The sequence below is a fragment of the Lethenteron reissneri genome, chromosome 67 (genome assembly GCF_015708825.2).
Source record: "Lethenteron reissneri isolate LAM-NWPU_2019-01 chromosome 67, ASM1570882v1, whole genome shotgun sequence".
In the NCBI taxonomy this organism is placed as follows: domain Eukaryota; kingdom Metazoa; phylum Chordata; class Hyperoartia; order Petromyzontiformes; family Petromyzontidae; genus Lethenteron; species Lethenteron reissneri.
This window is the reverse complement of record NC_083845.1, coordinates 8,928,541-8,940,688: the sequence shown is the minus strand read 5'-3', so window position 1 is coordinate 8,940,688 and position 12,148 is coordinate 8,928,541. Positions and strand designations below refer to the sequence as shown.

Below are 12,148 nucleotides of genomic sequence, written 5' to 3'. Positions count from 1 at the left end.
GGTGGATCACCGCACGGATGTTGTGAAGCTCCAGGAGGAGCCGGTACCCTGCCTCTGCCAGGGAACGGTGGTACAGCGGAGTGTGGATGCCACCCGTTCCGTCTGTACGGGATCGAGTGTTGCCCCTTTGCACGGACGTGTGAGTTTTAAGCGGCGGTAGCATCAATATCGGCAGCATTGTTGTCATGATGGGCGAGTAGCGGCTTGTGTTTTCCTCTGGCCCTTTGAGGCACGCGAGGGTGGCGTGCAGTGTTAGGACACATTCAAATCGAGGTCTAGACACCTCTCCTGCAACCCACGTGGTTGCTTGGGTTCCAACTTGACTGCGAGCAATTGAAGTGAGAGGGGGGCCTGGGTAGGACCCAGCGCGGTGGTTCGAGGTTGACTGCCGCCGGTTTCGGCGTAACGACCGGGGAGCGGCAGCCGGCAGGACGGACCGCGCCCGATGTGGACGCCCACCGGGGGAGAGAGACGGAGCGATGGAATGGGCTCGTGCCGTCGGTGCTACGCAGGTCGGAATCGTGGGACCGCGAGACACCCCGACGGTTTGGGGGAGAGGTCTTCGTCCAAACAGTCCACGCCACGAGGTGTTTCACGAACCCGCCTGGTAGACACGAGTTCGTGGGTTCGATCCCGACCCTGGCGCCTGTATGTGTCTCTCTCTCTCCCCGTGGTCGCGTAGATTTTTCTCCGGGTCCTCCCGTTTTTCCCTCCCCACATTTAGAATCGACGTCACGCTTCCAGAGTATTTGGCTGCTGCTATGTATGTCCACGTGGTGATAAGCCATTTATGATTTGTGATTTGCCAGGTTGCTTCTGAAAAAGAGCATTTTAGCTCAGTGGGCCTTACCGGGTTTAGTTTAGTTTTAGTTGATGGATCACAGTTCACGCACGACGGTAACGAAACTAACCAACCAATCGAACCAAGCAACGTCTCCCTCTCCCCTCACTTCCTGCGTGCCGCCCGCAGAACGTGCTGCTCACCCCAACGCAGCTCTTCCGCCTCGCCTGCGCCACCGACAAAGGCGAACCGCCACGGCCGCTTCTGCTGCGGCCGTCTGGCGCCGCGGCCCAGGGTGGCCTGCGCGAGGTTCGGTCCCGCCTGTGCCCGGCGGGGGCGGAGACGCAGGCGGCCGACGGCGCGGCCGGCGCTCCTCCGTGGCGGAACGACGGCGGCGGCGCCGGCGGCGAGGCGTTGGCGGCGTTCTCGAGCCTGGCGCTGGAGCTGAGGCAGCAGGTGGAGCCGGCGAAGGTGGTGCAACAGGTAGGGTAGCGGAATGGCGTGGGGGGAAAGAAGCCGCCATAGACGGTCGCTTATAATGATAAAGTCACGTAGGTAGAAGAAATAATAGTCTTCAAAAAATCTTCACCTGAAGACGGTTGCTTGTGTGGCGATTGAAACGTCGGGATCTATTGTTTTTTCCACCTACGTGACTTTACCGAAAGAACCCAAGAGTATGAATGCCTGCAGTCATTAAAGCTTCAAATCAAGAATAATATAATGATTTCGACTTGTACTGCTGTCGTACAGACGTAATGGTTTCGAGGCACCAGGAGGGGGAGCCACAGGTGAGTGGGAAGCCAGCAGCCACGCGCTGGTGAGAAGCCGGCGCTCCGACAGTTTCCTGAACTCCGCGGTCCTCTATATATGGAGGTGTTTATCGGCCAACGAAATGCGTGTTTTGTACGTGGGAGGAGGAAAATCGGAGCGCCCTGGAGAAAACTCACGCATGTGTGGGGGGCAGCACTTTACTCCGCACGGATGTAACAGATGGAGAATAGTCCGCACACTTTGCTGGCAATCCACCAACCCCCTCACTGCTGCGTGCTCTCCCGGTGGTCACGTGGATTTTTTTTCTCTCCAGGTCCTCCGGGTTTTTCCCCTCCTCATTTACGATCAACGTTCACTTCGTGTAGTATTTAGAGTTTTTGGCTGCAATGAAGTCCCACGTGATGAGCCACTTCGTTGAGTTATCATTCTTGGCCAGGCCAATTCTGAAACGGAAGCTAATTGCTCAGTGGGCTTTACCTGGTAAGATCAACATAGACATATATTTTTAGTGATTTCCGTTCCTCTCCTATACTTTGCACTCCTATTATGTTATCCTATTGTTTGTCGTCGTAACGTTCTAAACCTGGCCCCTACTGAACATCTGTGAAAAAGATCTTTACAGCTCATCGGATTTCTCCAGTGTAGATAAAGATTCTGATTCCTGTGGTCGATCAGGGGCCCCACGCCGCGTGCAGCGGCCGCGCCGCTCGCTGACGCGTTGCCACCCCCTCCCCCCACCACCCCCGTGCGGCAGCTGGACCTCGAGCGCATGAACGCCAGCGGCACGCGGCAGCGCCTGCAGGAGCTGCTGGAGGACGTGGGGCGGCTGCACAAGCTGCTGCGGGACATCCATCTGCTGTCGGGGCTGGCTCGCCTCCTCCCCAAGGGCGCCTGCGCCACCAGGCGGGGGACCGGCGCCACCTCCTCCCCGCAGGAGCCCGACGGCCACGGAGCCGGCAACGTAACCACCTTCGGCACGGGTGAGAAGCGGCGTGGCTGGCCCAGGCGGTGGGTGGCGGGGGGTGCGGTGGTCGCCCATCTTGAAACCCTCCAAACATTGGTATTGTTCGTATTGATATCTACCTCGAGAAAATGTAGTTCACGTATAAATGAATAATGATTGTAGGGGCCCCTGTTTAACAAGCGTGGCATTTCAGGACATCCGTCTTTCCCCCCCCCCCCCCCCCCACACTCGTTACGTGATGAAATGGGGGGCGGCGTTGTGATCAGAATCGGAATCTTTATTTAGACTGGAGGAATCCGATGAGCTATGAAGCTGTTTTCCACATATGTCCAGTTATGGGCAGGTTGTGATATGCGGGGTGACGACGCCGCTGCTTCCGTGCCCGCGAAGTCACTCCTCCCGCCACGCTTCCCTCCTTGCGACGTCACCACCGCACCTCTGATTAGCGCGGTTGGCTACGTGCGGTGCGAAGAAGTTCAACATTCATACTTACTGCGCATTGACTCAACACTGCCCATAGAGTCAACACTGCCCATAGACTCAACACTACCCATAGACTCAACACTACCCATAGACTCAACACTACCCATAGACTCAACACTGCCCATAGACTCAACACTGCCCATAGACTGAACACTACCCATAGACTCAACACTGCCCATAGACTCAACACTACCCATAGACTCAACACTGCCCATAGACTCAACACTGCCCATAGACTCAACACTGCCCATAGAGTCAACACTACCCATAGACTCAACACTGCCCATATACTCAACACTGCCCATAGACTCAACACTACCCATTGACTCAACACTGCGCATAGACTCAACACTGCCCATAGACTCAACACTGCCCATAGACTCAACACTACCCATAGACTCAACACTGCCCATGGAGTCAACACTACCCATAGACTCAACACTGCCCATAGACTCAACACTGCCCATAGAGTCAACACTACCCATAGACTCAACACTGCCCATAGACTCAACACTGCCCATAGACTCAACACTGCCCATAGAGTCAACACTACCCATAGACTCAACACTGCCCATAGACTCAACACTGCCCATAGACTCAACACTACCCATAGACTCAACACTGCCCATAGAGTCAACACTACCCATAGACTCAACACTACCCATAGACTCAACACTACCCATAGACTCAACACTACCCATAGACTCAACACTGCCCATAGACTCAACACTGCCCATAGACTCAACACTACCCATAGACTCAACACTGCACAGAGTCAACACTGCCCATAGACTCAACACTACCCATAGACTCAACACTGCCCATAGACTCAACACTGCCCATAGACTCAACACTACCCATAGACTCAACACTGCACATAGAGTAAACACTACCCATAGACGCCGCAGCTCCGATTATCACGGCTGGCTATGTACGGTGTGAAAGAAGTTCAACATATGTGCGTACGTACATGCGTGTGCCGGCGGTGGCAGGGAACGCGACATCGACGGCGGCGCCGCCGAACGGCACGGAGGGAGCGCCGCACGAGGATGCGGTGGCAGACGACGACGATGTCGACGAGGACGCGGCGGATGACGGCGGCGGCAAGAACCACTTCTCGGGATTCGTGCGGCTCTGGGCCGGGCTGCAACCCATCCTGTGTGGGAACAAGCGGTGAGTGAGCGCCGTGCCGGCACGAGCGGAGACGCGGAGCGATGACGTCGCCTCTCTTGTATGGGGGGTGCCGTGGTGGCGAGGAGATGTTACCCACCTGAGCTCGTGGGTTCGATCCCGACCCCTGACGCCCGTTGTATATTTGGAGTTTGCGTGTTGTCCCCGTGGTCGCGTGGATTCTTTCTCTGGGTCCTCCGGTTTTTACCTCCACATTTAGAAGCAACATCACGCATTTATATTATTTAGCTGCTGTACATTTCCGCATTTTAAGCCCCTTCGTTGAGCTCTCATTTGTGGCCAGGTCGCTTTTGAAAGATTATTTAATAGCTTAGTAGGCTTGACCTGGTAAGAAAAAAAAGAGTTTAGTTTCATTTGTGTGTTTTTCTAGAAATGTTATGAACTGCCTTCTCCTGGCAGAGCCAGAGTTACGGCTCCTCCTACCTCCACAGCGCTGGATTACAGGCCACGCCACGTGCAGCGTCGCGGCCATCGCCACCGTGGTCGCCCCGGCTACGACCGCATTGACCTGCTGCGTTCTGCTGCTGCTGCTGTGCTCACAGAGAGATCAACCCGGAAGCGCTGAAGCAGGGGAACATGAGCTCCCTGGGCTTCACAAGCAAGGAGCAGCGCAACCTGGGCTTGCTTGTGCACCTCATGACGAGCAACCCCAAGGTTCTCTATGCGCCCGCCGGATCGCAGGCCGACCAGGTCATCCAAAAGGTGATGCGGAGTGCGACGAGAAGGGGTCTCGCCGCTGGCACGTCCGTCCACGTGCTCACCGCAGCGGTCGGCATGGCGCAAACATCCCCCCCCCGATCCCTCTGCTGAACCCCAACCCAATCCTAGATCGACGACAACGTCGCCCTCCTCACCATCCCCAGCATACTCCGTGACTCACCCCTGCCTGGCTCTCCCCTCTCATCTCACTCTACTCTTCTTCATGCACTCTCCTACCTCTCCCCTCTCATCTCACTCTACTCCCCTCCACGCACTCTCCTACCTCTCCCCTCTCGTCTCACTCTTCTCCCCTCCACGCACTCTCCTGCCTCTCCTCTCTCTTCTCACTCTACTCCCCTCCACGCACTCTCCAACCTCTCTCCTCTCATCTCACTCCACTTCCCTCCACGCACTTTCTGCTCCCTCTCCCCTCTCATCTCACTCTACTCGTCTCCACGCACTCTCCTACCTCTCCCCGCTGATCCCGCTCCACTTTCGCTGTAAGAACTATAGCACCAATACTACGTGTATTCAATTTCTATTATTAAATATGTACACTCGTTAATTCAGTACCCCCACTGTGTCTTCATGTCTCTGTGCCCCTGTGTCCCCACTGTCCCACGTGTCCCCACTGTGTACCTTGGTCCCCGTGTCCCGACCGCGTCCCCGCCGCATCGTCCGCAGGCGAACGAGACGTTTGCGTTCCTGGGGAACGTGACGCGCTACGCCCAGTTGTGGCTCAACGCCTCGCAGAAGATCCGCGCGGTGCTGCAAGGGGGCCAGCTCCACGACCACATGGGCTGGGGGCGCCAGGTGAGAACCCCTAATGCCGTACCCCTAGAGCCAAGGGGGTCCCTAACAACAACAACAACCGCCATTCGCCACGAAGTGGCGGTGACGTCACCACGGCACTTGTGTCAGGCTAGGTGCACTCTAAGGTCATGTGGAGTGTCGAATGATCGCTGGCAGGAGGTCACGGAACAGCCCCAAGTGCCATGGGTTAACTGACTGAGATGACTGGCAGAAGCGCCATCGGTGCTCCCCACTGTGCCAACTCGCCGCGTGTCCGCCGCCCAACGCTCCGCTTGCTGTTGTGAGCTTCGCTCCGCTGCCCTCCGCTAACGTTGGAGGGCGACTGCCTCAAATTGCCCAGCAGCGTCTTTCACGAGCCCCGGCCTCCACAGAGGCCGATCGTGAAACCGCCGGTACCCCGTCATCGGCAAGCCTCCAACAACCGGCCATCGCGTCGCACTTCCCGGTGTGAGCGCGTTTTGTTTTTCCCCGCGTGCCACTGCGCCGCAGCTGGTGGAGGAGCTGTCGCGTCACCCGGAGCTGCTGAACCTGTCGGGCGGCCACCTCCGCCAGGGCCTCCTGGATGGCGCCGCGCAGCCCCTGCCCAACGCCTCCGTCGTGCTCAGGCAGCTGGACGTCATCGACAACGCAGCCTGCGGGTGGGCCCGCTTCATGTCCAAGGTGAACGACTGCGGCTGTGGTTGTGATGTTAGGTTAACACGGAGGCTTTCGCGACCATAATTATTCAGACGACGCACTTATATTCACGCGATGTAACCAAAAAACGTTTACTGTGAATAATTGTGGTGTTCATGATGGTGATTTGCCTGGAATGGTTATGATGATGACTGGTCGATAATGCATGTATGTTGAACTTCTTTAGTACCGTACGTAGCTAACCATGCTGATTTGGAGGTGATAATCATGTTGGTAATGGTGAGGAATTTGAACTTGATAGTGATGGTGCTGATGATGATTGATTGCCCTGTGTCTCTGCCTCATTAATGCAATTGACAATGTTGGTATTAAAGTTGTTGATAATGGTAATGTGATCCCAGGTCAGTGTGGACCTATTCCACGGATGATGATGACTTGTCTACGGTGATGATATTGACGATGACATTGATTTGTCTCCGGTCATGATTGATTTGGGAATTCAATGATTGCCAGCCGTGAAGAACTTCCATTCACTCCTGAAACTCAAGTTCCTTTCCCGCACCTCCGATTAGCACAGTTGGCTACGTACGCTGCAAAAGAAGTTCAACAGACATACATAGCATGTGACGCACGCATACCAATACTCGCTGTTTGTATTGCGACCCTGCGTAACCTTGCTCACAACTATCTATACTGTTCAACATCGGTGCCATCGCAGGACGCTCGTTAAAATCGAGCCGAACAGCTCATTGGGCCCTGCCGGCTGAAATTACACAAGATACAATAAAAATTTGGACGGTGGTGATTTTGTCTATCGCTAAGATGATAGGGGTGCGACGGTGGTGAGATTTTAACTACCTCGACTGGTGTGCAGGAGGTCGTGGGTTCGATCACGTCTGTATGTTTGGCATTTGCGTGGATTTTTTCTCCGGTTCCTCCGGTTCCTCCGGTTCTTCCCTCCATATTTATAACACATGGCTGCTATCAACGTCCACATGATGATAGACATTTTGTTGAGCTATCACCTGTGACCAGGTCGCTTCTGTAAAATAGCTACATACAGCTAAGTGGGCCTTCCTCATTGTTGGTAGTGTCGGCTACGGTGCGACAGAAGTTCAACATTCATACTACTCTACACTACGACACGCTACACTACTACACTATACACGACACTATTCCACACTACGCAACAATTACCTGATAAAATAAAAATAGTTTAGTTTTCATGTTGATGATGACGACAATGACGATGTTGTCGCCGCGTTCGCTGCAGGTGAGCGTCGATGTTTTCCGCGGGTTCCCCACGGAGGACGCCATCGTGAACTACACGCTCAACCGCGCCTACCACGAGAACGTCACCGTCTTCGCCAGTGAGCTCCCGAACCTCCTCGCCCTCCGGCCCCTCGCTGTAGAACGCGGACGGAAACGTGTCGCAGGTCCCAGGGGAGAATGTGCACACGCACTCCATACCGTCACTCGCGCTCTGGAGGATAGGGCACAACCCACACGCCTCTGATGAGCACGGTTGGCTATGTGCGGTGCGAAAGAAGTTCCACGTACATACAATACGTACGTACGTACGTACAAACTCCGCACCAAAAGGCGCCCCAGTCGGGAATCGAACCCGGGGGGGACCCTTCTTTCCGTGAGGCACGAGCGTCACTACTGCGCCACCACCACCACCACCTATGCTGTTGTCGTCATCGTTGTTGTCGTTGTTGTTCTTGTCATCATTGTCGTTGTTGTTGTGGTTGTTGTCGTCGTCATTGTTGTTGATGACCATGTCCACTCGCCTCCGCCCCCCCACCCCCCCGCCAGGCGTCATTTTCCAGACGGACCGGCACGGCGCTCTGCCGCCGCATGTCATCTACAAGATCCGGCAAAACTCGAGCTTCACGGAGAAGACCAACGAGATCCGGCGCGCCTACTGGAGGCCCGGACCCAACTCTGGTGGGCAGTACTACTTCTTCTATGGCTTCGTGTGGATCCAAGGTGAGAGAGAGGTGGGGCAGCAGCATCAGCGGTGTGCGTGTACTTACATATGCACGTTGAACTTCTTTCGCACCACCGTACGTAGCCAACCGTGCTAATCGGAGGTCTAGTGTTAGTCTATGGGCAGTGTTAGTCTATGGGCAGTACATATGTATGTATGTTGATCTTCACCTGGACCGTAGCTGGCACTAACAACAATTAGGAACGCCCACTGAGCTACATGGCTATTTTTCAGAAGCGACCTGGCCACACATGATAGTTCAACGAGAAGTGGCTAATCATGTGGAAATTCATAACAGCAAAAATATCTAAATGCATGTTCATTCTAAATGTGGGAGGGAAAAACCGGAGGACTTGGAAAAAAATCTACGCGACCATGGGGAGAGACATGCAAATTGAAAATGTGCAGGCGTCAGGGTTGGGATCCAACCCACGACCTCCTACATACCAGGCGAACTCGTTAAAATCTCGCCAAGGTAGTGAACATATCTTGCTCACGTTAGTTTTTAACGGAGTCCCTTTGTGCCGTCGTGTGCGTGCTGGCAGACATGATCGAGCGAGCGATCATCAACACGTTCGTTGGGCACGACGTGGTGGAGCCCGGCAACTACGTGCAGCTCTTCCCATACCCCTGCTACACACGTGACGAGTGAGTGCTCCTGCTCCCTGCCAGCTACTGTGAGGATTGTGAATGCTCCAGCTCCCAGTGTGGTTGAGTGTTCTCTGTGTCGGTTTGTGTTTGTAGCCGTGAACGCATAGCCGCCTGGCACCGGCAGTGGTGCCGTTTCTCTCACTCTCTCTCTCCCTCTCTCACGCGCAACTGCGCCACAGCTTCCTGTTCGTCATCGAGCACATGATGCCGCTGTGCATGGTCATCTCCTGGGTCTACTCCGTGGCAATGATGATCCAGCACATCGTGGCCGAGAAGGAGCATCGTCTGAAAGAGGTGAGGGTTTGAGCATCGGCGGGAATGCTGTGGTGACACCGGCGTGCCGCCGGGGAGTGGACGGGAGTGGAGGCACACAGCCGTTGCGCTACTCGGTGAGCAAAGTGGACGATCATCCCCTGAGTAGGCGTGTGGGGATCGGTGGCAACGACGCTGCTGATGATTCCAGGTCCCTGTCGCCAGGCCATGATGGGGCTGAGTAACGCGATGGTGACGATGGTGACGACGATTATGATGTACATACGTTGAACTTATTTCGCGCCGTAGCCAACCGTGCTCATCGGAGGTGCGGGGGAAGGACAACAAACTAACGCACAAAAAGCAGTGCCACAGTGGTGGTGACGATGACGCCAGATCCCTGCAGCAAGGTCGTTTAAGATGGTGGGGCTGAGGAACGCGGTGATGCTGACGACGATGACGATAGTTTTGATGATGACGATTGGCACGATGCCGGTTCTCCCATTTCCAGGTGATGAAGATGATGGGTCTGAGTAACGCGGTGCACTGGGTGGCGTGGTTCATCACGGGCTTCCTGCAGCTCTCCATCACCGTGGCAGTGCTCACCGTCATCCTCAAGTACGGCCAGGTGCTCATGCACAGCGACATCTTCATCATCTGGCTCTTCCTCACCATCTACGCCCTGGCCACCGTCATGTTCTGGTGAGTGGCAGTAACCAGCAGCAGCAGCGCCAGCAGCGGTGTTAATCGAAGGGCAAACGCGGTCGTCGGCGACGTTGCAGAGAATATAAATAACTAAATAGAATTGATAGAAATTCATAATAAAGATTCTTGGCTTAGATCGCGTAAATATGAACGGGTCGTTAACCTGCCACCACCCGACACAGCCCATCGGCTAGGTTTGTCACGTAAACAAAACGTGCCAATTAGTGACTACTTCAGCACACCGCTTGTGTGTTGGAGGTTGAACACTCAACATTTGCCATTTGAGTCCTGTGACGTTTTGCTGGTAGTTACAACAACAACCAGCTTCATCAGGCAGTGAAGCTGAAACACTGTGCAGCCGCTGCACGGTAGTCGTTCCGTGCTCTCGTAGAGAGAGAGAGAGCGGACGACTCGTAGAGAGAGAACGGACGACTCGGAGAGAGAATGGACGAGGAGCGAGAAGGCAGCCGTTGCACGATGAACCCGGCACCAACAATTGTCTAAGCTCTGCAGTTCTCTGTACATGAAGGTGTTATCGGCCAATTAATGAGCATTTACTTGTGAATTAAGCAGTCTGTTGCCTCTATCTGTCTCTCAACGTAAAAAGGAAATGGTTTTACACATCCCAATTCAAGCAAATCTCTGGACCGGTTTTGGCACACACGGTCTCGTCAGCAGAGTCGGGTTTGCTGGCAATATTGGTTCCACACAACCAAAATCCCTGGACCGGTTTCAAATGAGTGCCTTGCCAGCCTTCACAGGTGCTATGCGCTGACAGCACCTGCCCCAAAAGTCTCTTGAGGCTATACGGGGGATCTTCGTCTTGTGTGTATACTCAGCTTCCTGGTGAGTGTGCTCTACTCGAAGGCGCGCATGGCAGCGGCGTGCGGGGGCATCATGTACTTCCTGAGCTACGTGCCGTACATGTACGTCGCCATCCGTGAGGAGGTGGCGCACGACAAGATCACGGCCTTCGAGAAGTGCATCGCCGTGAGTCTCACTGGGGCGGCGGCTCCTGGTGCAGTCCACACGCACGGCCACACCACACACACACACGCACAGACCGCTGTGGCCAGACTACACACACACGCACGCACAGACCCAATGCGGCCACACCACACACACACGCACAGACCCCACGTGACCAAACCACACACACGCACAGACCCCACACGGCCACACCACACACACACAGCCAGAACTCGCACACACACACGGCCAAACCACACACACACAGACCCCACGTGACCAAACCACACACGCACAGACCCCAAATGGCCAGACTACACACACACAGACCCCACATGGCCACACCACACACACACAGCCAGACCTCGCACACACAAGGCCAGACCCCACACATGCGTCCAGACTACACCCACACTCGCACATGGACAGACTCCTCTTGCCTCCTCTCTCCTTTCTGCCACACCACTTGCAGGAACCATGTAATGAAGAAGACGATGACGATGATGCAACATCCAAACTGTGAATTTCTCTCTCCCTCTCCCTCCTGCTCAGTCACTCATGTCCACCACGGCGTTTGGCCTGGGAGCGAAGTACTTTGCGCTGTACGAGGTGGCCGGCGTGGGCATCCAGTGGCACACCTTTCGCCAGTCGCCCGTTGAGGGAGACGACTTCAACCTCTCGCTCGCCCTGCTCATGCTGCTGCTGGACAGCGTGGTGTACGGCGTGCTCACCTGGTACATCGAGGCCGTGCACCCAGGTACGTGCGTGCGCGTGCGAATGGGTAGCGGCGGTGCAGCGGTTAGTGCTCGCTGCGCTGTGACACCGTGTGTGTGTGTGTGTTTGACCCCCGTGTGTGTGTGACTCCTGTGTGTGTGGGGAGTGGTAGTGTATCATTTAGCGCTCGCTGCGCTGTGACCCCTGTGTGTGTGACCTGTGTGTGGGGAGGGGCAGTGTATTGGTTAGCGCTCGCTGCGCTGTGACCCCTGTGTGTGTGACCCGTGTGTGGGGAGGGGTAGTGTATTGGTTAGCGCTCGCTGCGCTGCGAGCCCGCTGACTAATTCGATTCTCTCTCACCACGACCAACAGTGGTGACGATATTCTGAATAAGTCCAGAGCGTCTCCTCGGTCGACTCAGCCTTAAATGAGTACCTGGCATGGTGTGTAAACATCGCCACTAGGGAGACAAAGGTGGCCGGGCGTGGTGCTTGCCACCCACCCCTTCGTGTGCCGTACCGGCCTT

General features: G+C 55.2%; 1 protein-coding gene across 2 annotated transcripts in view; it reads left to right on the top strand.

The window, feature by feature from the left end:
• LOC133360232 (ATP-binding cassette sub-family A member 2-like) overlaps window positions 1-12,148 on the top strand; it is a 61,361-nt gene that overhangs the window by 25,422 nt on the left and 23,791 nt on the right. For both annotated transcript variants that reach the window (XR_009757237.1, XM_061578870.1), the window contains exons 8-20: window positions 971-1,264; window positions 2,307-2,532; window positions 3,992-4,172; window positions 4,733-4,892; window positions 5,574-5,702; window positions 6,192-6,362; window positions 7,612-7,708; window positions 8,157-8,330; window positions 8,877-8,979; window positions 9,162-9,276; window positions 9,746-9,936; window positions 10,779-10,929; window positions 11,461-11,665. Coding sequence is in view for 1 of the 2 variants with exons in the window: in XM_061578870.1 (XP_061434854.1) it covers window positions 971-1,264; window positions 2,307-2,532; window positions 3,992-4,172; window positions 4,733-4,892; window positions 5,574-5,702; window positions 6,192-6,362; window positions 7,612-7,708; window positions 8,157-8,330; window positions 8,877-8,979; window positions 9,162-9,276; window positions 9,746-9,936; window positions 10,779-10,929; window positions 11,461-11,665 (2,197 nt within the window). In the remaining variant the exon portion in view is untranslated. The remainder of the gene's footprint in view (window positions 1-970; window positions 1,265-2,306; window positions 2,533-3,991; window positions 4,173-4,732; window positions 4,893-5,573; window positions 5,703-6,191; window positions 6,363-7,611; window positions 7,709-8,156; window positions 8,331-8,876; window positions 8,980-9,161; window positions 9,277-9,745; window positions 9,937-10,778; window positions 10,930-11,460; window positions 11,666-12,148) is intronic.